The 20116-nt window shown below is 47.0% G+C and overlaps 2 protein-coding genes across 2 annotated transcripts in view; one reads left to right on the top strand and one right to left on the bottom strand.

The window, feature by feature from the left end:
* The window catches only part of CRYBG2 (crystallin beta-gamma domain containing 2), a 32687-nt gene extending 24650 nt beyond the window's left edge, over nt 1-8037 (top strand). Inside the window, exons 17-22 of the mRNA XM_066375549.1 lie at nt 836-965; nt 2465-2604; nt 2956-3079; nt 4488-4646; nt 7593-7752; nt 7859-8037. Coding sequence (XP_066231646.1) covers nt 836-965; nt 2465-2604; nt 2956-3079; nt 4488-4646; nt 7593-7752; nt 7859-7947 — 802 coding nt within the window. The 3' untranslated portion in view covers nt 7948-8037. The remainder of the gene's footprint in view (nt 1-835; nt 966-2464; nt 2605-2955; nt 3080-4487; nt 4647-7592; nt 7753-7858) is intronic.
* Nucleotides 8038-8407: 370 nt separating this feature from the next.
* On the bottom strand, nt 8408-10912 carry CD52 (CD52 molecule). The gene is made up of 2 exons (XM_066372064.1): nt 10572-10912; nt 8408-9085 (listed from the first exon to the last, which is right to left on the bottom strand). The coding sequence occupies exons 1-2, from the start codon at nt 10623-10625 to the stop codon at nt 8762-8764; spliced, it is 378 nt and encodes a 125-aa protein (XP_066228161.1). The 5' UTR covers nt 10626-10912; the 3' UTR covers nt 8408-8761.
* Nucleotides 10913-20116: the final 9204 nt, after the last annotated feature.

The following is a 20116-nucleotide window of genomic DNA, read 5'->3' as shown; positions in this document are numbered from 1 at the left end:
TGCTCAAGCCAGCAACCTTGGGCTTCAAGCTGGCTACCTTGGGGTTTCAAGCCTGGGTCCTCCGCATCCCTGTCCAACGCTCTATCTATTGCACCACCGCCTTGTTAGGCCACCACCACCTGGTCAGGCTGTATTTTTAAGACATTTGAAATAATGTGTGGTTATGCGATCAACCTGATATAAAATTAGGTTCATTTATTTTATTTTAATTTTTAGGAATATTTTTCATTTTTAAAAAATTCTGTTTATTTATTTTTAACAAAATAGAGACAGACAGTCAGAAAGGGAGAGAGATGAGAAGCATCAACTCATAGTTGTGGCACCTTAGTTGTTCATTGATTGCTTTCTCATATGTGCTTTGTTGGGGGGGGGGGCTTCCAGCTAAGTCAGTAACCCCTTGCTCAAGCCAGTGACCTTGGGCTTCAAACCAGCGATCTTTGGGCTCAAGCCAGTGACCATGGGGTTGTGTGTATGATCCCACACTCAAGCTGGTGACCCGGTGCTCAAGCCAGTGACATTGGGGTTTTAAACCTGGGTCCTCAGTGTCCCAGGCCAACACTCTATCCACTGCACCACCACCTGGTCAGGTTTTATTTCTGTTTATTAACCACATAAAATATTTACAGTGTTCCCGTCCTAGGCAGCTTGGGCTGCTATAACAAAATACCATACACTGGGTGGCTTCAACAACAAGCACTTATTTTCTCACAGCTCTGGTGGCTGGGAAGCACTGGCTGATTCAGTTCCCTGGTGAGGGCTCTCTGCTGTATCTCAGCGGGCCTGGGCAGGCTCAAATGTCCATCCACTCACGTCCCCCACCCTTCTCCTTCCCCAGCTGGATCCTGTTTGATGAAAAGAACTTTGAGGGTGACCAGCACATTCTCTCCGAGGGCGAGTTCCCTACTATCACAGCCATGGGCTGTCTCTCCTCCACAGTCCTGGGCTCCCTCCGGAAGGTGCCCCTGGTGAGTGTCCCTGTCTAGTTCCAGGCAGTCCCTGAGGAAGGAGTGCTGCTAGGGCGTCCTGAGCCTCTTCTCACTGCCGAGTGGGCTCTTGGGGCTTGAGTCCAGTCTTCCTCAGGACCACCTCAGCTCCCTCTGACCCAGGGCTTCAAAGCCGATTCAACTTACTAGAGATTTATCAAGTACCTGCCGAGATAGGTCCTGGGGACAATGAAATAAATCAGACACACCCCCACCTCCCAGGAACCCATGGTCACATTGACATAAAGATTACAATGCAGAATGGTGTGCCCAGATACAGACATGAGGCAGGAACAGGAGGAGCTAGCACTGGGGTGGGCTGGGAGGGCATCAGCGGACTGCTGGGGCTGCGGTTCTGGGCAGGGAGGAGTGACAGAGGAAGATGGTCCTGCTGTCGTTTGGAGAATGGATGGGTCAGGGCAAGGCGTTGGGGTTGCTGCTACAGTAATCCAGAATAAATCCTGATGTCCTGGACCAGGGAAGAGATGGAGAGAAGTGACACTGGCTGTATGAAAGAGCTAAAGTCGGTAGGACTTGATGACTAGGGTTGGGTGGCCAGCAGTGGCAGCACGAGCAGAACAGCTCACATTTACTGAACACACAACGTGCTCCGGCCTTTGTTAAAATGGATTTCCATATACTAAGGCATTCAGTCCTCACCACAACCCTATATGCTTTGTTCTTGTTCCCATCTCCCTTTTCCAGATGTGAAAACTGAGGCACGGAGAGGTCATGTGACTTGCTCCAGGTCACACAGCTGGTAACAGGCAAAGCCAGGTTCTCTCGCTGAGGTAGCCCAGCTCCTGAGTCCAAGCTCTTCATAACTATACCCTGGGCTCTGAAGGCCGATAGACCTGGTTCTGAAGCCCCGCTTTAGGGGTTTAATATTCTCCAGCCTCAGTTTCCTCTCTGCTAAGCAGGGATAATAATAGCACCTACCTTTATAGGGTTTTTAAAAAAATTGATTTGAGAGAGAAAGAGACAGATACAGAAAGGAGGCTGGGGAGGAACAGGAAGCATCAACTTGTAGTGGTTGCTTCTTGTATATGCCTTGATCAGGCAAAACCAGGGTTTCGGACCAGCAACTTCAGGTCGACACTTTATCCACCGTGCCACCACAGGTTGTTGAGAAAGGGTTGTTGAGAAATTATAATGAAATCAGGTGAAGTGCTTAGCACAGAAACTGGCATGTAGTAAGCCCCAATATATGAGAACTGCTATAATCAACAGTATTATTAGTATACTCTTCTTAAAAGTGCCATTTACTGGGGAGAAGGTTTGAGGAACAGTGGGGTCCCAGTCTGGTACATGCCATATCTGAGACTCTGGGGGACACCCAGCTGGCAGTATCCAGGAGATGGGATTCCTGCGGAGTGGAGCTCAGGAGGGAAGAGGGCCTGAAATACCCCTCTGGGAGTCGGGCTGAGTCTGGGGCCAGCGCTTTCCTGGCGTCACCCTTCTCCATGTCCCCGGGCCCCCAGCACTTTTCAGAGCCGTCCATTTTCCTGTATGGACTGGAGTGCTTCGAGGGGAAGGAGATCGAGCTCAATGGAGAGGTGCGGAGCCTGCAAGCTGAAGGCTTCAACAACCACGTGCTGTCTGTGCGGATCCAGGGGGGCACGTGAGTGGGTGTGGAGAGGCACAAGGGACTGGCGGCTGCCAGTAAGTGAGGAGGGAGTCCCTGGCTTCTCTCCTTCCCCAATTTTACTCCTCTCCTTGCCCAGCCAGGAGGGAGAGGGGAGTGGACTGAGGTGGGTCATTGATTCTCAGCGCCTGGATCCTAGCCCAGGGAGGAAGGGGCTCAAATTCACTTCCCAGCCTCCTTCCCTCCCACCTTGGGAGCCTAACCCCAGGCAGAGGAGTCTCAGCAGGACGGAAATGGAGGTGGAGAATGTTCTAATATTCATTCTTCTGCTCCCCTTGTCCATCTGCCTGTCTTCCTCTCTGTGTCTCTGGCACTTGCTGGGCCCAGGTGGGTACTGTGTGAACACAGCGACTTCCGGGGCCGCCAGTGGCTGGTGGGAAGCTGTGAGATCACCAACTGGCTGACCTACAGTGGGACCCAGAGGGTGGGTTCCCTCTACCCCATCAAGCAGGTGAGTAGCATCTCAGCTTGAATGTGACCATGACAGCCTGTCTGCTTGTGGTGTCCCATGGCTCACAAACTCAGCATTTGTGTGTATTTGTCACAGTTTTTGCCACATCATCATTCCTCTTGATCCATGATCTACTTAATAGTTTTCTCTAAAATCAACTCACTCCTACTCTGTGCTTATCCTAAGGGATAATATTCATAAAATCATGGATTTGATAAATAATGTAATAGACAATATAATAAATGTATTACCATTAAATTTTTAATAATAAGCTTACTCGTGTAGGACTGAAAATTACCTCACATACTACCCAACAGTAGTAAGCACACCTCAGTTTGGGAAACACTGTGTCCACATGTCTGGACATGCATGTGCATTAATGTGGAGGCATGGCCCTGGGGTCTGTGTGGGTGTGTATGTGCCGGTCTGCGGGTATTCATGTCTGCGAAGTCACTTGTGTCCATGTTTCTGTGTAGGTGACCTGAGGTTTGTGTGTCTCACATCTGTGAGATTGTGTTTATGACTTCGTGTGCCTGTGACACTGTTGAGAACGTGTGTGTCTTCATATCAGGATATTGTATGGTCCCTATATTCATGGACTTATGACATCAGTGCTAGAAAAAGTCTTGGAGATTATCTCCAACTCCCACATTTTAGAAGTGGGAAAGTAAAGGCCGGGAGAAGTGGGCAAGGATTTGCTTTGCAATCTCAGGCAAGTACTGAGCCTCCATGGACCTCAGTTTCCTCATCTTTAAAATGAGGATAATAATTACGATGGAGTTGTTTTGAGGACTGAAGCTAAATGATGTATGTAAAGTCTTTAGAACAGTATTTAAGTAGATAAGCACTCAACAAATATAGTGATTCTTACTACAATTACTATGACTGCCCTCACCAGTATCCGAGGTCCCTAGTTGATTTGAGGCAGAGCCTGATCTGATGTCTGACAGTGCAGTGTCCGCCCTTCCTGGTACCTCTTCAGCATGGGCATGTGTGCATCTGTATTCCTACGTCATCCATCCTTTTAGTAAACATAAATGCCTGCTGCGGAGTAGGCTGGGGGCACCCGTGCATCGGTTAGGATATGGGAGTTGGCATGGCTGGGCGTGTTCGTGTGTTTGTGTCTGCTGCAAACTTCTGTGCAGCCATGTGGACCTTGGCTGTATCTGCCAGCTTGTCCTTCTGCACACATCTGTGATACCTGTGGGCGTGGAACTGTATGGGCGTGAACGTATGCTATGGATGTGCCCTTGGTATTTGTGTGGGCAGCAAGGGGTGACTTAAAGTAGAGCTAAGGAAGGTTTAGGGGCTTGGGATACTGGATGGTCCGGAGTTATGGGTGTTGAGGACCAAGGTGGGAGCATCTCTGCCCAGGGAGCCCTGACTCTTAGCTCCCTCCTCTCACCAGCGCCGGGCTTATTTCCGCCTCTGGAATGCCGCGCTGGGGGGATTCCTGGCAGTGCCAGACCACGTGGAAGACATGAAGGCAGGCCGTGTGGTGGTCTCTGAGCCTGGAGCGGGAGGTAGCTGCATCTGGTACTATGAAGACGGGCTGCTGAAGAACCAGGTACAGTACTGGTTTAGTGGCTGGGACAGGGACACCAGGGCCCCAGGCATATACAGGCTCAATTTAGGGAGTCCCAACACAGTCGATAACAGGACCCAACCTTGGGCCAGAAAAAGAGACATACACAAGACACCAAGACACTGGGGAGGTAGATAATGCAGGCTGTGCACCCCTGGGCAATTCAGGCTCTCCTCTGGGCCTCATTTTCACATATGCAAAACAAGAGCGTTGAACCAGATTCTTCTAAGGGACTTCCCAGCTCTGATATCCTGGGACAAAACTTGGATCCTAGTAATAATATATTCACTCCACAAACATTTCCTGAGCACCTACTATGTGTCAGGAGCACAGCAGTGAGAAGACAGGGAGTGACTCTTGCCCTCCTGAAGCTTATATCCTAGTGGGGAATGACAGAAACAAGTTAAATGAGTAAAATATCTTAGCACCTTAGATGATGAAAAATGATTTTCAACCTATTTTATCTCATGGCATTCATAAACTAATTACTAAAATTCTGCAGCACACTGAAAGAAATGTATAATTTTGATTGACTTACAAAAAATAATAATAGTGCCTGACAGGGCGGTGGCGCAGTGGATAGAGTGTCGGATTGGGATGCAGAGGACCCAGGTTCGAGACCTCAAGGTCGCCAGCTTGAGCGCGGGCTCATCTGGTTTGAACAAAGCACACCAGCTTGGACTCAAGGTTGCTGGCTCGAGCAAGGGGTTACTCGGTCTGCTGTAGCCCCACGGTCAAGGCACATATGAGAGAGCAATCAATGAACAACTAAGGTGTTGCAACAAAAAACTAATGATTGATGCTTCTCATCTCTCTCCGTTCCTGTCTGTCCCTATCTATCCCTCTCACTGACTCTTTCTCTGTCTCTGTAAAAAAGGAAGAAAAAAAGTAATAATAGTAATTACCTACCCTTTTTGCTCCAAAGTGACACTTAAAAATTTGGGTGCCTATACTTGTATGTAAGTGGTTCTGGTACCAAGGATTAACGAATCAAATACAACCTTACTATGCAACATGCCCAATAAGATGTAACACGATTGCCTGACCTGTGGTGGCGCAGTGGATAAAGCATCAACTTGGAATGCTGAGGTTGCCGGCTTAAAACCCTGGGCTTGCCTGGTCAAGGCACATATGGGAGTTGATGCTTCCTGCTCCTCCCCCTGTTCTCTCTATCTCTTTCCTCTTTCTCTCTCTCTCTCTCCAATAAAAATGGATAAATAAAACCTTTTAAAAAAAAGATGTAACACTATTATATGACCTATATATACTGCTCACAAAAATTAAGGAATATTTGAAAATGAACATGAACCTATAAAATATCCCTTATTTTTGTGAGCAGTATATATATTTATGGTTCAAGACAGGGCATTTACACCAGATGGCTAGTGTTGTGTTGGCTGTTATCATTTTTTTACCTGACAATCTAAGGGAAAAGAGGTTAGTGTCCTAACTAAATAGTCAGATATTGCATGTTTTAAAAATCATTGTGGCACGCCTGACCAGGCAGTGGTGCAGTAGATAGAGCCTCGGACTGGGATGTTGAAGGACCCAGGTTCAAGACCCCAAGGTCTCCAACTTGAGCGCAGGCTCATCTGGTTTGAGCAAAGCTCACCAGCTTGAGCCCAAAGTCGCTGGCTTGAGCAAGGGGTTACTCAGTCTGCGGAAGGCCCGCGGTCAAGGCACATATGAGAAAGCAATCAATGAACAACTAAGGTGTCGCAACGAGAAACTGATGATTGATGCTTCTCATCTCTCTCTGTTCCTGTCTGTCCTTATCTATCCCTCTCTCTGACTCTCTCTGTCCCTGTAAAAAATAAATAAATAAAATCATTAAAAAAATCATTGTGGCACACGTTGAAAATTGCTGCAATAGAGGAAAAATAAATGAATAAAAGGAACAGGAAGTATCAGTAGCTCTGACAAGGGGAGCCCTTTCCAAGAAAGTGACATTTGAAGATGTCTGAGAGAAGAATGTTCCAGGTAGAGGAAATAGCAAGTGCAAAGGCCCTGAGGTAAGAGCATGCCTGGTGTTTTCCAGGACGAGCAAGGCCACCTGAATGGCTGGAGTGAAGTGAGTGAAGAAAGAAGTAGCAGAAGATGAAATCAGAAAGATCATTGGGGTGTAGGTCTTTAGGTTTTTGTAAGCTTTTTTTTTTTTTAAGAGAGACAGGAAAGAAAGAGACATGAGAAGCATCAACTTGTAGTTGCATCGCTTTAGTTGTTCATTGATTGCTTCTCATACATGTAACCCTGGGGCTCAAGCCAAGCCAGTGATCTTGGGCTTCAAGCCAGCGTCTTTTGGGCTCAAGGCAGGGATCATCGTTGATGATCCCATGCTTAAGTTAGCAAGCCTACGCTCAAGCTGGTAACCTCAAGGTTTCAAACCTGGGACCTCAGCATCCCAGATCAATGCTCTATCCACTGCACCACCACCAGTCAGGCGGTCTTTGTAGGCTATTCCAAGAGGTCTGTCTTTTAATTAGAATGAAAGGGAACATTCACTATGTACCAGGTGCCATGTTAAGCCCTTCACATGAATACCTCATATAATCCTTAGAGGCGCTATGGGCAGATTCTATTTAACTCTCCATTTTAGGAAAGCAGAACACAGAGAAGTGAAGTAAATGGTTGAAAGTCACACAGCCAATAAGTGTGTCGAGGCTTGCCTGTGTTTTGGGAGTCAGTCATGGAAGGTTTCCTGGAGGTACTAATACTTCTCCAGCCCTTTTATGATTTCTCATGTTGAACCTTCACAACAACCAGCACTCAGGGATTTCCATCTCCAAGGAAACCAAAGCTCAAAAGGATTAAGAGATTTGCCCAGGGTCATCGTCCATAAGGATTCAAAGCTGGGCGTGTCAAGGCTGTCTTTCCTTGGTGGGGTCTCTGTGGAGAGAAGCAGTGCCTGACAACCTCCTGGGGCTTTAGGTGGCCCCCACCATGAGCCTGCAGGTGATTGGGCCCCCCAGCACAGGCTCCAAGGTGGTGCTGTGGGCTGAGAGCCGCCTGCCCCGTCAGACATGGAGCATCAGTGAATCAGGTCACATCTGCAGCCAGATGTTTGAAGGTCGGATCCTAGATGTGAAGGGTAAGGTGGGGATGTGTGTGGGAGAAGGCGCCTGAGGGGGCTGAGGGAAGTGGAGTCCCCAGCTTGTTCTGACCACTTAGCTCCCCATCTCTTATTCCTTCCCCAGGTGGCCGGGGCTATGACCGGGACCATGCCGTGCTGTGGGAGCTGGTCAAGGAGAGGGCTTCCCAGGTCTGGACCGTCCATGTGCTTTGACATCCCATCCTCCCAGCTCTGGAGGCTTTCTCTGGGATGAAATGTTTTTATAGGTTATTTTTGTTGTAACATAAATTGTTTTCTAATATCCTCCTGGGTATCCTCCTCTCTGTGCACTTGGTATTTGGGGGTAAGAGTGAGGATTCACTCATCGACCTTCTTCCCCCTACTGGTGCTGGCTTCTTTCCCAGCTCCAGGTCTGGGACTCAGATGTAAGACCTCCCTCTGCCACCAGAGGGAACCCTGGGACCAAACTAACTGATGAGCACGGTCCTTTATGCAGTTAACCAAACGATATATTCTGAGAGCCTGCTCTGAGCCAGGTCTGAACCAAGCCCCTTCATCCTCGCCCCCAGGGAACTCACAGGTCCAGTGGAGGATTCTGATGGTGAAGTTGGCAGGTCTCTGCAAGGTGATTCTAAGGGGAGGGGCCTCAGCCTTTGGACTTGGAGCAGGGAAGCTGGGGTGGGAGCTTCCTGGCACCACCTCCTGCTGATGGGGGCATAGGAGTCTCCTTGGTGCTGCTGAAAACCTGGCTTTTGGGGCCCAGTGATGTCCAGTGATCATACATAAGACATAGGACCTAACTCCAAGTACAGGACAACTTTATTGAACCCCTGCTGGGTGATGCTAACCCCTCCACATCAGCACCTCCCTGTGTTCACCATCGTCTCTAAGACACTTCCTGTCAATTCCCACAACTGGTAATCCCTGCCATCAGCCCCTCCCAAGGATTGGGGTAGGAAGCTTCTCTTGCTAGTGATGGTGGCAGCTGTCTCAGAGGACACAGGGCTAGGGGCTGAGGCACGTCACTTCAGCGGATGTGAAATTGCTGAAGAAGGGTATTGGTCAAGAAGAGAAGGACACTGCCCATGCCCAGGCCGCTGAGTGCTGGGGCTGCACTCTTGAATTTCTTGGTGGTCATGCTGGTGGTGGTGGTGGTGGTCCTGCTGGTAGTCCTGGTGATGGTGTTGCTGGTGGTCTTGCCCATGGCCCTGCCGGTGGTCCTGCTGGTGGTCCTGCTGGTGGTCCTGCTGGGGGAGGATTTGGTAGGGACATTGGGGGGAGTAGTGGTGATGATGGTGTTCACGTGGCTGGGTGTCATTGACATGGTAGTGTCCGCCATTCCACTTTGCACCTGCAAGAAGAAAAGTGGGACAAGCTCAGGAGTCTTTTGAATCTCATGCTTGTTTAGAGACACAGATTCCCTACCCAATACAACAGTCCTCACTTCTCTGTCCCACGATCCTGACTTCTGCCACCAGGTCCTGTGGAGACCATTGGCTGCTTTCTGCCTTGACAGGATCAAAATGCAGTCTCTGGCCCACCTCCCATATAAACCTTCCTGTCACCTCCAGGCCACCAGCTCTTCCAGAGTGTGGAAGATAAGGGACCAGTTGGGCTGGGGGCTTAGCCTATATGAGCCTCAATTTTCTCATATTCTGAGTGGGGAAAAGAGCACATCACAGTTGTAGGGGGTCACAGGAGGCGAGGCTGGTAAGAAGGCACCTGGCAAAGTATGGGTGAGTGGGTGGATAGGTGGGGAGGGCACAGTTTTCTCCCTTAGGACAAGGCCAGATGGTGATCAAACTGTTCTCAATGCTTGATCAAGCTGCAACTAAAGGTGCTCTTGATGGAGATTAAGCTGTTGTTTTTTTTTTCTTTTTTTTTTTTTTTTCATTTTTCTGAAGCTGGAAACAGGGAGAGACAGTCAGACAGACTCCTGCATGCACCCGACCGGGATCCACCCGGCACGCCCACCATGGGGCGACGCTCTGCCCACCAGGGGGCGATGCTCTGCCCATCCCGGGCGTCGCCATGTTGCGACCAGAGCCACTCTAGCGCCTGAGGCAGAGGCCACAGAGCCATCCCCAGCGCCCGGGCCATCTTTGCTCCAATGGAGCCTTGGCTGTGGGAGGGGAAGAGAGAGACAGAGAGGAAGGCGCGGCGGAGGGGTGGAGAAGCAAATGGGCGCTTCTCCTGTGTGCCCTGGCCAGGAATCGAACCCGGGTCCTCCGCACGCTAGGCCGACGCTCTACTGCTGAGCCAACCGGCCAGGGCCAGATTAAGCTGTTTTTGATGATATTCAAGTTGTTCTTGATGCTTGATCAAGCTGCTCTTTGTCAAGAACTTGATGGCTCCCGCTCTTACGCTGACTGGAGCCCTCAGGGAACATGGGACGCTGCTGGGGCTGCCTCCTGGAACAGCACTTGGCTTTGAGACTTCAGCGATTTCTGGAGTTGGCCATTTCTACCCTTTCTACATTCACCAACATGCCGGTTAATCTTCCTGGGGATTCCCACCACCATCAGAACAGGATCAGGTTCCATTTGAACATTTCCTGGACCCTTCCTAATAAGACCGTCTCCCCAGGTTCCTTGTAGGTTGATGCCATCCTCACTCAGGGCTGTCTTACCAGGCCTCTGAAGTCACAATTACTCCACAGCACCCCTTGGGTACCTCAGTGCTTCTGGCACCCCGAAAGTGCTCCCCAGTCATGGGGAGCCTCTGTTCCCATGGGAGAAGCCTGGGTGCTCAGGAAGCTGCATTCCCTTCCTCCCATGCCACGCAGGTCTGGGCAATCCTGGGTGGTGGTGCCAGGGCCTCCGAGGGGCTGCTCTTACCTGAGTCATAACCAGGAGGCTGATGGTGAATAGGAGGAAGAAGAAGCCCTTCATCTTGGAAGGATTTTGGTTACAGCTTTTGGAGATGAGAGGAGGGCTGTCTGCAGGCCCCTTTTGGCTTGACTGCTTTTGAACCAGGGAGGCGGGGTGAAAGGGAGAGGAAGGAGGGCCTATGACGTGGGGTGGGGTGTTGCTTCCTTTTTACAGACATCAGGGTTGAGGACACCAGGCCCTAGGTCAGTGGTTTTCAACCTTTTTACACTTGGGGACCTAGCTGGCCAGAAACAGAAATACACAACAAATAAAGTTTTATTTTACTGCTCATAACAGTGCAACACAGTACAAGCTGGTGCTTGATTTCCAAACTGCATATGTACGATGCACTGAATACTAACATAAGTTTGTCCAAATGCTTTTTGTCTATTGTGTATGATTTATAAATACTCTGCATGGTGCAAAAGGTTGTTGGAATGAGCCTACAAGTTCCATAGGTATCTAAGACAACCTCAGTAGTATTTTCATAGATGATACAGGCTGATAAGTGGCAGTTATCCTGAGCGTAAGTGAATTTGACTAAGATCCTTAGGACTATAGTCTTCATACAACACCAGGACGATTAACTTGCAAACTGGCATGAAATTTCTGGTGGAGCGATGGTTGAAAAACACTGCCCAAGGTTCTAGGACCCTGGCTGATAATGCCTTCTGGGTTGGGATCCAGCCAAATCCCAGAGGAGAGGAGGTAGTCAAACCAAAGGGGTGGCTGTGGGACAGTAAATAGGGCCCTGTACTTGGAGTCATACCTACTGGGGACCGAATCTTGGTTTAATCGCCTATCAACTCTGCAACCTTGGGCTAGAAACTATACTTCTTTGAGCATTTAACAAAAGAGTAGCCAGAAGATTTTTTTTTTTTAAGATTTTTTACTTATTCATTTTAGAGAGGAGAGGGGGGGTGGGAGGGAGGAAGAAGGTGGGGAAGAGCAGGAAGCATCAACTCCCATATGTGCCTTGACCAGGCAAGCCTAGGGTTTTGAACCAGCGGCCTTGGCATTCCAGGTCGATACTTTATCCACTGTGCCACCACAAGTCAGGCATAACCAGAAGATTAAATGCAATATAACCTGTTTAAATGTGCCAACACACAGTAAATAGTATGTAAATGTTTTGTTATATTTTAAAGAAGATTGGGGCAGGGTATAGAAGCTGAAAGAGAAAAGGTTGGGTTAGATTTAGTTTTTGTCGTTTTTAAGAGAGGGAGAGAGATGAGAAGCATCAACTCATAGTCATAGCACCTTAGCTGTTCATTGTTTTCTCATAAGTGCCTTGTCCTGGGGGCTCCAGCTGAGCCAGTGACCCCTTGCTCAAGCCAGTGACCTTTGGGCTCAAACCAGTGACCTCTGGGCTCAAGCTGAAGACCTTGGGGTTTCAAACCTGGGTCCTCAGCATCCCAGGCCGATGCTCTATCCACTGCACCACTGCTTGGTCAGGCTGATTTAGGTTGCAAGGTAAGGTTGAATATGGCTTCACAGATTCAGAACATTAATATTCAGGGCTGGGGTGGGACAGTAGGTTTCCGTGGAAACAAAGGAGCACTGCGTTATCTGGAAACCTAGCTTTGGGTAGGCCAGCTTCCCTTGAGCTTCACTATTTCTCATTTCAACTGAGAAGACTAAAGTGAATAATTTCTGAAGGTTCTTAAAACCTAGCATTTTGTGATCTGAGTAAAGAAAATAGCAGGTGAGTTGTTTGTGTCAATGTAGGATGGATGGGAGGGGCTAGTGGAGGGACAAACAGGTGACTGAACGGCAGTGGGGGGATCTGGGGTGGGGGGTGAAGTGAATCACAGAGCTGCCTGGACTGGGCTTCATTCTCCATTCTTTGTACACTCTTGCACCTTATTGTCCCAGTGGGGCTCGGCAGTAGATTTTATAACTATCCCCATTTCCCTGGGGAAGAAATAAGGCTCAGACATTAACTGACTTGTCCAAGGTAATAAATGGTGGAGCTAGTGTCATTTGAACTTGAATACAGATCTGTCTGAAGCCACAATCATGTGTGTAATCTCTGGGGCTGCCCCAGATGTCTTGAGTTCCTGCCCTGCTCCCTCTCGGAGAACCCAGGCACTCCAGCCTCACCACTCTCTTTTTTAGTCTGTTTTGTCTAATTTGCATACCAGGCAGTAAAAGAAAATCCTCTCCTACTTCCCTTCCATTGGTTTTGGGCCTCCTGTTGCAAACCTTCCTGTTGCAGGCTTTGGGAAAACCTGAGTGGGCCCTTACGGGCCTCTGGCCCTGACTAAAGAGCTGGTCCACCAGTGAGAGGAGGTGAAGAAGTGCAGAGGGAGGGGCGGGAGTATGGAAGACCCTGGGGTGGTATGGGGAGGGAAATGGGATGAGCTCGCAATGACCCACCACGGCGCACCTCATAAACCCGTCTCTGGAAGACTCTCCTGACCCTGCCTCAAGTATCAGCTGCCTTCGGTACTTCTGTGCAGGTGGGTAATTCTGGGGGTTCCTAAGAGTCGAGGAGGCAGCACGTGCTGCAGGGGCATTGGCCCAGGAGCCAGGAGGCAGGAGGCCCATGCTGAAATCCAGGATTGCTCTGCTGAGAATAGGCCCCGTCACACTGGGCCACCTTCTTTCCTCTGATGAAGAGGCAGCTACAGGATAAGGTCTGGGGCCAGCTCCTTGTGCCTTTTCCAGGCTGGGGATGCATGTGAGGATGCTTAAATGCCAGGCCCATATTTGTAAAACTTTTCTCATCCCAGAAATTTCATTTTCACATCCTGAGCCTCTGTTGCGGTGTGAGGCTAAGCTGCTAGTGGTGGTGGTGGTAGGGACTTGTAGGTGCTGGAAGGATTTTTAGGGGTCATCAGGGCTTAGGGTTTAGATGTTTGGAGTCTGTCAGTACCTGGGAGAAGTGGGGCTTCACACCATTACCTCTCCTGCCCTTTGAGCAGTTTTATTTTGTCTTGACAACATCTAGATAGACATAACCATGGTCACAAAGATTAAAGAGCCCAGAGAAACCCCTATTTTACTTTATTTTTGTTTTTTAATTGATTTGAGATAGACAGAGAGAATGGGAGAGAGAAACATCAATTTGTTATTCTACCCATTCACGCACTCATTGGTTGATTCTTATATGTGTCCTGACCGGGGATCAAACCCACAACCTTGGCATATCAGGACAATGCTCTCAGTGGTCGGCAAACTCATTAGTCAACAGAGCCAAATATCAACAGTACAACAATTGAAATTTCTTTTGAAAGCCAAATTTTTTAAACTTAAACTATATAGGTAGGTACATTGTTATTAACTTAATTAGGGCACGTGATATTTTGTGGAAGAGCCACACTCAAGGGGCCAAAGAGCCACATGTGGCTCGCAGGCTGACCACTGCTCTAGCCAACTGAGCTACCACGCCGGGGCAAGAAACCCCCTGTTTTTTTTAAAGACTATAAAACTGAGGGCCTAAGAAAAGCAGGTTAACAGCAGAGCTGGAGACAGAACCTAGTCTATCTCTCAACTTCAGTGTCCTACTATACACCTTCTCCAAACCTGACTTCTGAACCTTGACTAGCAAGATGGGAAACCTCAGTCCACACCTCATACAACGCTTTCTAGGGCTCAAGACCAGCCCTTTAGTGTGATACTCAAGGCCACACTCACCCTTTATCTCCTCAGCTGTTCCAGGCTCTTTTACACCCCATGTATTTTTCTCTGCAAGGATTTTTATTTTAATCTGGCAAACTCTTATTTGCTCTTTAAGACTTAGCTCAGAAGCCCCTTGTCCTGGAAACTTTCCACTTCCCTTAGGAAATACCTTCAAAGAGAGGGAGTTCCTCAGGATTCCAAGAGCCCCTTCTGTTGGTCTCTGCTCTAAAGACATGCCTACTTAGAATATGGTCTGGTCCTCTGAGGGGGTGCTAGGTCTTGCCACCTCTTTAAGCCAGCATAGCATAGAACATTGCACGGAGTGGGTGTTAGGGATAGCTGAATGTGTGAGTATAAGGTGTCCACTCCTACCTCCAAGCCTTGCACACCTGTATTCATTCAGTTAGTAAAGACGTGTTATAGACATTGTAAGGCAACAGCCAACTAAGTATTGGAGAGTTACCAAGGCAGGATCCAATTAAGGGGAAGAGGGTGGTAAGCCCTTCATTTGAACTGCTCTTCCCCAAAAAGTATCTGCCACTTCCAGAAGAGATAGCTGAGAAACTGAGCAGAGCTTTCTACAAATTTATGGAGCTAGTAGAAAAACTATAGTTCAAGACCCACTAAGAAAGGGGGGGCCTGGCCTGACCAGGCGGTGGTACAGTGGATAGAGCATCGGACTAGGATGTGGAGGGCCCAGGTTTGAGACCCCAAGGTCACCAGCTTGAGCGCGGGCTCATCTGGTTTGAGCAAAAGCTCACCAGCTTGGACCCAAGGTCACTGGCTTGAGCAAGGGGTTACTTGATCTGCTGTAGCCCCCCAGTCAAGGCACATATGAGAAAGCAATCAATGAACAACTAAGGTGTCACAACGAAAAACTAATGATTGATGCTTCTCATCTCTCTCTGTTCCTGTCTGTCTGTCCCTATCTATCCCTCTGACTCTCTCTCTCTGTAAAAAAGGGGGGGCCTGGTAAACCCTTCACCCCCACTATGCTTTGAGTTGAAGCTGTGAAGATTACACCTGAGGAATAAGAGGGAAAGGAAACAACAGCCCAGCCCTTGTAAAAATGATAATAGAAACAAGTATATGGAAGATTCAGGTAACAGAATCATCAACTAAACTTTCAAATAACAATGTTTAGTGTATTCAAAGACATGTAAGACAATACTGAGAGCTGGAAATTATAGAGAACCAAATGGAATTTCTAAAACTTAAAAATAACAGAGATTGAAATCAGTGGATAGGCTTAAGATCAGATCAGATACAAAGGAAGAGAGAATTAGTGAAGGAGAAACTAGAGCATGAGGAAATATTATTATAGCATAATGTATTTCTTAAGCGCCTACTATGTTTCAGGTACTGGTCTAGGCACGGGGTAGACAGAAGTGAACAAAAAGGCAGAGTCCCTGTGCTTATGGAGCTGACATTTAACTGGGGGAATAAAAACAATCATTGTAATTTCAGATTTCAATAAATGCTATGAGGAAATCAAGAGGGTCATGTGAGAAAAGAGAAATGAGATGACATATTCTAGGTAAATATTTGGGAAAGGACACTCAGAGGAAATGTTTGTGTCGAGACCTGCATAACAAGAGGGACCTAGCATGCAGAACACCTCAGCCCACTCCCTGTCCCAGGTTCACAGTGTTCTTCAATGACTGTCACGGTCCCACATAGGGCAAGTGCTCAATATGTACTTGAGCTCAATGATGGAATGGAATACTGCAAGGATGACGGGAGGGGAAGGGGGTTGCAGCATATAGTACAGGATGACCTTCCCTGCATTTTTTAAAAGACTTTATTCATTTTAGGGGAGAGAGAGAGAAAAGTGAGAGAAAGAAAGAAGGGGGGAGGAGCAGGAAGCATCAACTCCCATATGTGCCTTGACTGGGCAAGCCCAGGGGTTCCAACCAGCCACCTTAGCATTCCAGGTCTGAAGCTTCATCCACTGCATCACCACAGGTCAGGCTCAGGCCTGCCCTGCACACTGAAAAAGGGCGCTGTGATCCAGTAACACCATAGAACTCTCCAAGCTCTCCAAGACAAATCTGGGTTTTAATCTACTTCTACTGCTTTCTACCTGCAGTCTTTGTGTGTGTGTGTGTGTGTGTGTGTGTGTGTGTGTGTGTGTGTGTGTGAGACAGAGAGAAAGACAGAAAGAGGGATAGAAAGGACAGAGAGGCAGGAAGGGAGAGAGATGAGAAGCATCAATTCTTTGTTGTGCTCCTTAGTTGTTTGTTGATTGCTTTCTCATATGTGCCTTGACCTGGGGGCTACAGCAGAATGACCCCTTACTCAAGCCAGCAACCATGGGGTCATGTCTATAATCCCATGCTCAAGCCAGTGACCGTGCACTCAAGCTGGTGAGCGCATACCCAAGCTGGCGACTTCGAGGTTTTGAACCTGGGTCCTCTGTGTCCCAGTTCAATGCTCTATCCACTATGCCACCACCTGGTCAGGCTCTACCTGCATAGTCTTAAGTAGGTCACTTCACTTCTCTGAGCTTCAGTTTTCTCACCTGTAAACCTCATAACGTTGGCATCGGCACTTGGGGGGCATTCAATAATTGGTAGCTGCCTTCAGCCTCCAAGTGGTATATAAAGAACACCTCAAAGAGCCTGCCCTGCCCTGATCGCTTGGTTGGTTACAGCATCTCCCCATATGCCAAGGTTGAGGGTTAGATCCCTGGTCAGGGCACATAGAGGAATCAACCAATGAATGCATAGATAAGTGGAACAACAAATAGAGGTTTCTCTCTCTCTCTCTCTCTCCCTTCCTTTCTAAAATCAATTAAAAAAAATAAAAATAAAGAACTCGCCCTCCCCGGGATTTGATAGAAAATCAAATGAAAAATATTAAGAAGTCCTGTCTGAGCCATGCAGCAAAAGAGCTTTGGTGGTTGAGTCCAGGCATAAAGTGGGTACCTGAGATCAGAAGTCATAGAATCCCAGACCATCACAGATGAACGTTAAGGGATAAAGATAATGGCAGTTAAAAGCAGGAAATGTTTCTTAAAACTTACTCTGCCTGGGTATTGAGACAGGTACTTTGTATGCATTATCTCATTTAATCCTCATAGAAACCCTGTAGGTTGGGTATTATTCCTATTTTATAGATGAAGAAACTAAGGTGAATAACTTGCCCAAAGACACACAGTCAGGAACCAGGACACCTAAGGCCAAAGTCAATGCTTCATGTTCTTAACTAAACTGCCTTGTTGCTCTAATACAGTGGTTCTCAAACTTTTTGAAGTCAGGGCGCATTTAAAATCCTACAAATAGTCTGACTGGGTGGTGGCGCAGTGGATGGAGCATCAAACTGGGATGTGGAGGACCCAGGTTTGAGACCCTGAGGTCGCCAGCTTGAGCACGGGCTCATCTGGTTTGAGCAAAGCTCACCAGCTTGAGCCCAAGGTCGCTGGTTCAAGCAAGGGGTTACTCAGTCTGCTATAGCCCCCTAGTCAAGGCACATATGAGAAAGGAATCAATGAACAACTAAGGTGTTACAACGAAAAACTAATGATTGATGCTTCTCATCTCTCCATTCCTGTCTGTCTTTCCCGATCTGTCCTTCCCTCTGACTGTCTCTGTCACACACACACACACAAAAAATCTACAAATAATTGATACAAATTTCTGAGAAATATGTTATAATAATTAAGTCAAATATTAAAGAAAAAAATATAAATTCCAAGCATGCTTTTATGGTAATTAAATTTATTCTGACATTAAAAAACATTTTTATGTTACATTTTTTGAGTTATGCTTTTTAGAATTCGTAAAAAAGAGGGGTTAAAAAATAAAAAAAAGGACAAAAAATTTATCTTTTTATATATAAGGTCTACTGGAAAGTTCTGTCCATTTCTTTTTTTTTTTGTTTTTTGTTTTTTTTAATTTATTTTAGAAAGGAGAGAGAGAGGAAGAGAGAGAGAAGGGGGGAGGAGCAGGAAGCATCAACTCCCATATGTGCCTTGACCAGGCAAGCCCAGGGTTTCGAATCGGCAACCTCAGCATTTCCAGGTCGACGCTTTATCCACTGCGCCACCACAGGTCAGGCCTGTCCGTTTCTATCACAACAAGTTTCGACACGTAAGCACATGTTTATTTGGCGCATGTGTACCTCTCTATTTTTATCACTTAATGTATACATACTGACATAGCAAATTAACTAAGACAAAGTTGATTCACGTTAGTCTTATGTGTGAAGCCATAGTGTACCCTTGGCTACTGATAAAGTTCATTTACGCCACTGTAATTTTTACGAATTTCAACAAGGAAGAAATGCTACAGCCCTGGCCGGTTGGCTCAGCGGTAGAGCGTCGGCCTGGCGTGCGGGGGACCCGGGTTCGATTCCCGGCCAGGGCACATAGGAGAAGCGCCCATTTGCTTCTCCACCCCCACCCCCTCCTTCCTCTCTGTCTCTCTCTTCCCCTCCCGCAGCCGAGGCTCCATTGGAGCAGGGATGGCCCGGGCGCTGGGAATGGCTCCTTGGCCTCTGCCCCAGGCGCTAGGGTGGCTCTGGTCGCGGCAGAGCTACGCCTCGGAGGGGCAGAGCATCGCCCCCTGGTGGGCAGAGCATCACCCCTGGTGGGCGTGCCAGGTGGATCCCGGTCGGGCACATGCGGGAGTCTGTCTGACTGTCTCTCCCCGTTTCCAGCTTCAGAAAAATACAAAAAAAAAAAAAAAAAAAAGAAAAAAGAAATGCTACAGAAGCATGTCTGTCACATCCACCATATTCGCCGGACTTAGCACCCTCCGACTATCACTTATTTTTGTCCTTACAAAATTTTTTGAAGGGCAAAAAATTCAAAAATGAAGAAGATATCAAACAAGCACTGGTTCAATTTTTCACATCAAAAGATAAAACATTTTTCAAAAATGGGATATACATATTGCCCTCATGCTGGCAAGAAATCATTAATAATAACGGCAATTATATTATTTAATAAAGTTTATTGACGGTAAGAAAAATTTGTATTTTGTTTTATTCCAAAAACGGACAGAACTTTCCGGTAGACCTTATATATAGGTACATTCTTAGTAAGATTTAGTAAATTCGGCAGGTCCCAGCATAAATGTGCAAATTTTTCATTCTTGTGTTTATGAGAAACATAAGCCTGATGTGTCTTAGCGATTTCTTCAATGTTTGGGCATATATTTAAAAGGCAAACTCTCATTTCCTCATCAATACATTGAAGAATTCCTCTCTTTTTACCTTAATTGTGTTGAAGGTAGAAAATCCCTAATTCACATAAATAGGATGTTGAAAATTGTAGTAAAATGTTCAAAGCTTTTTTAGATATTACCACAAATTCTTCTTTTATAGAAATCCAAAAGGCCTCATCTTTATGTTTAATCATCAATCTATGATCAGTGGATATAGCTACCAGTTCTTCTTCTGTTAATGTTAAACCAAAATCACTTGAAGCTTCCATGAATGGGTTTCTTTTTTTTTTTTTGTAAGTTTTTTTCTTTTAAATAGACTTTTTTTAATTTTTAATTTATTTATTCATTTTAGAGAGGAGAGAGAGAGAGAGAGAGAAGGGAGGAGCAGGAAGCATCAACTCCCACATATGCCTTGACTGGGCAAGCCCAGGGTTTTGAACCAGCAACCTCAGCTTTCCAGGTTGACGCTTTATCCACTGCACCACCACAGGTCAGGCCATGAATGGGTTTCTAATCCAATGGTATTATTCAATGTTAAGTGATGGAAAATGCTATAAAAAAATAAATTCTGCCCGTCAGCCTTCAAGTCCTATTTTATTTACACTTAACTTTTGCTCAATCCCAGAATCGGATTCTTCAGTATCACGCTTCATTTTATTTGGGTGTATTTATCTAAAAATAATATAATGACGTGTTAATAATAAATAGAATAATGATGTG

The sequence above is a fragment of the Saccopteryx leptura genome, chromosome 3 (genome assembly GCF_036850995.1).
Source record: "Saccopteryx leptura isolate mSacLep1 chromosome 3, mSacLep1_pri_phased_curated, whole genome shotgun sequence".
Classification (NCBI taxonomy): Eukaryota; Metazoa; Chordata; class Mammalia; order Chiroptera; family Emballonuridae; genus Saccopteryx; species Saccopteryx leptura.
The sequence above is the reverse complement of the archived record's forward strand: the minus strand, read 5'-3'. Positions and strand labels throughout refer to the sequence as shown.

Excerpts from the sequence above, each read along its gene's own strand:
- CD52 (XM_066372064.1), bottom strand. The coding sequence starts at position 10,625 with ATGAAGGGCTTCTTCTTCCTCCTATTCACCATCAGCCTCCTGGTTATG. Across the intron at positions 9,086-10,571 it reads GCCTCCTGGTTATGACTCAG|GTGCAAAGTGGAATGGCGGA; the intron begins GTAAGAGCAGCC and ends TTCTTCTTGCAG.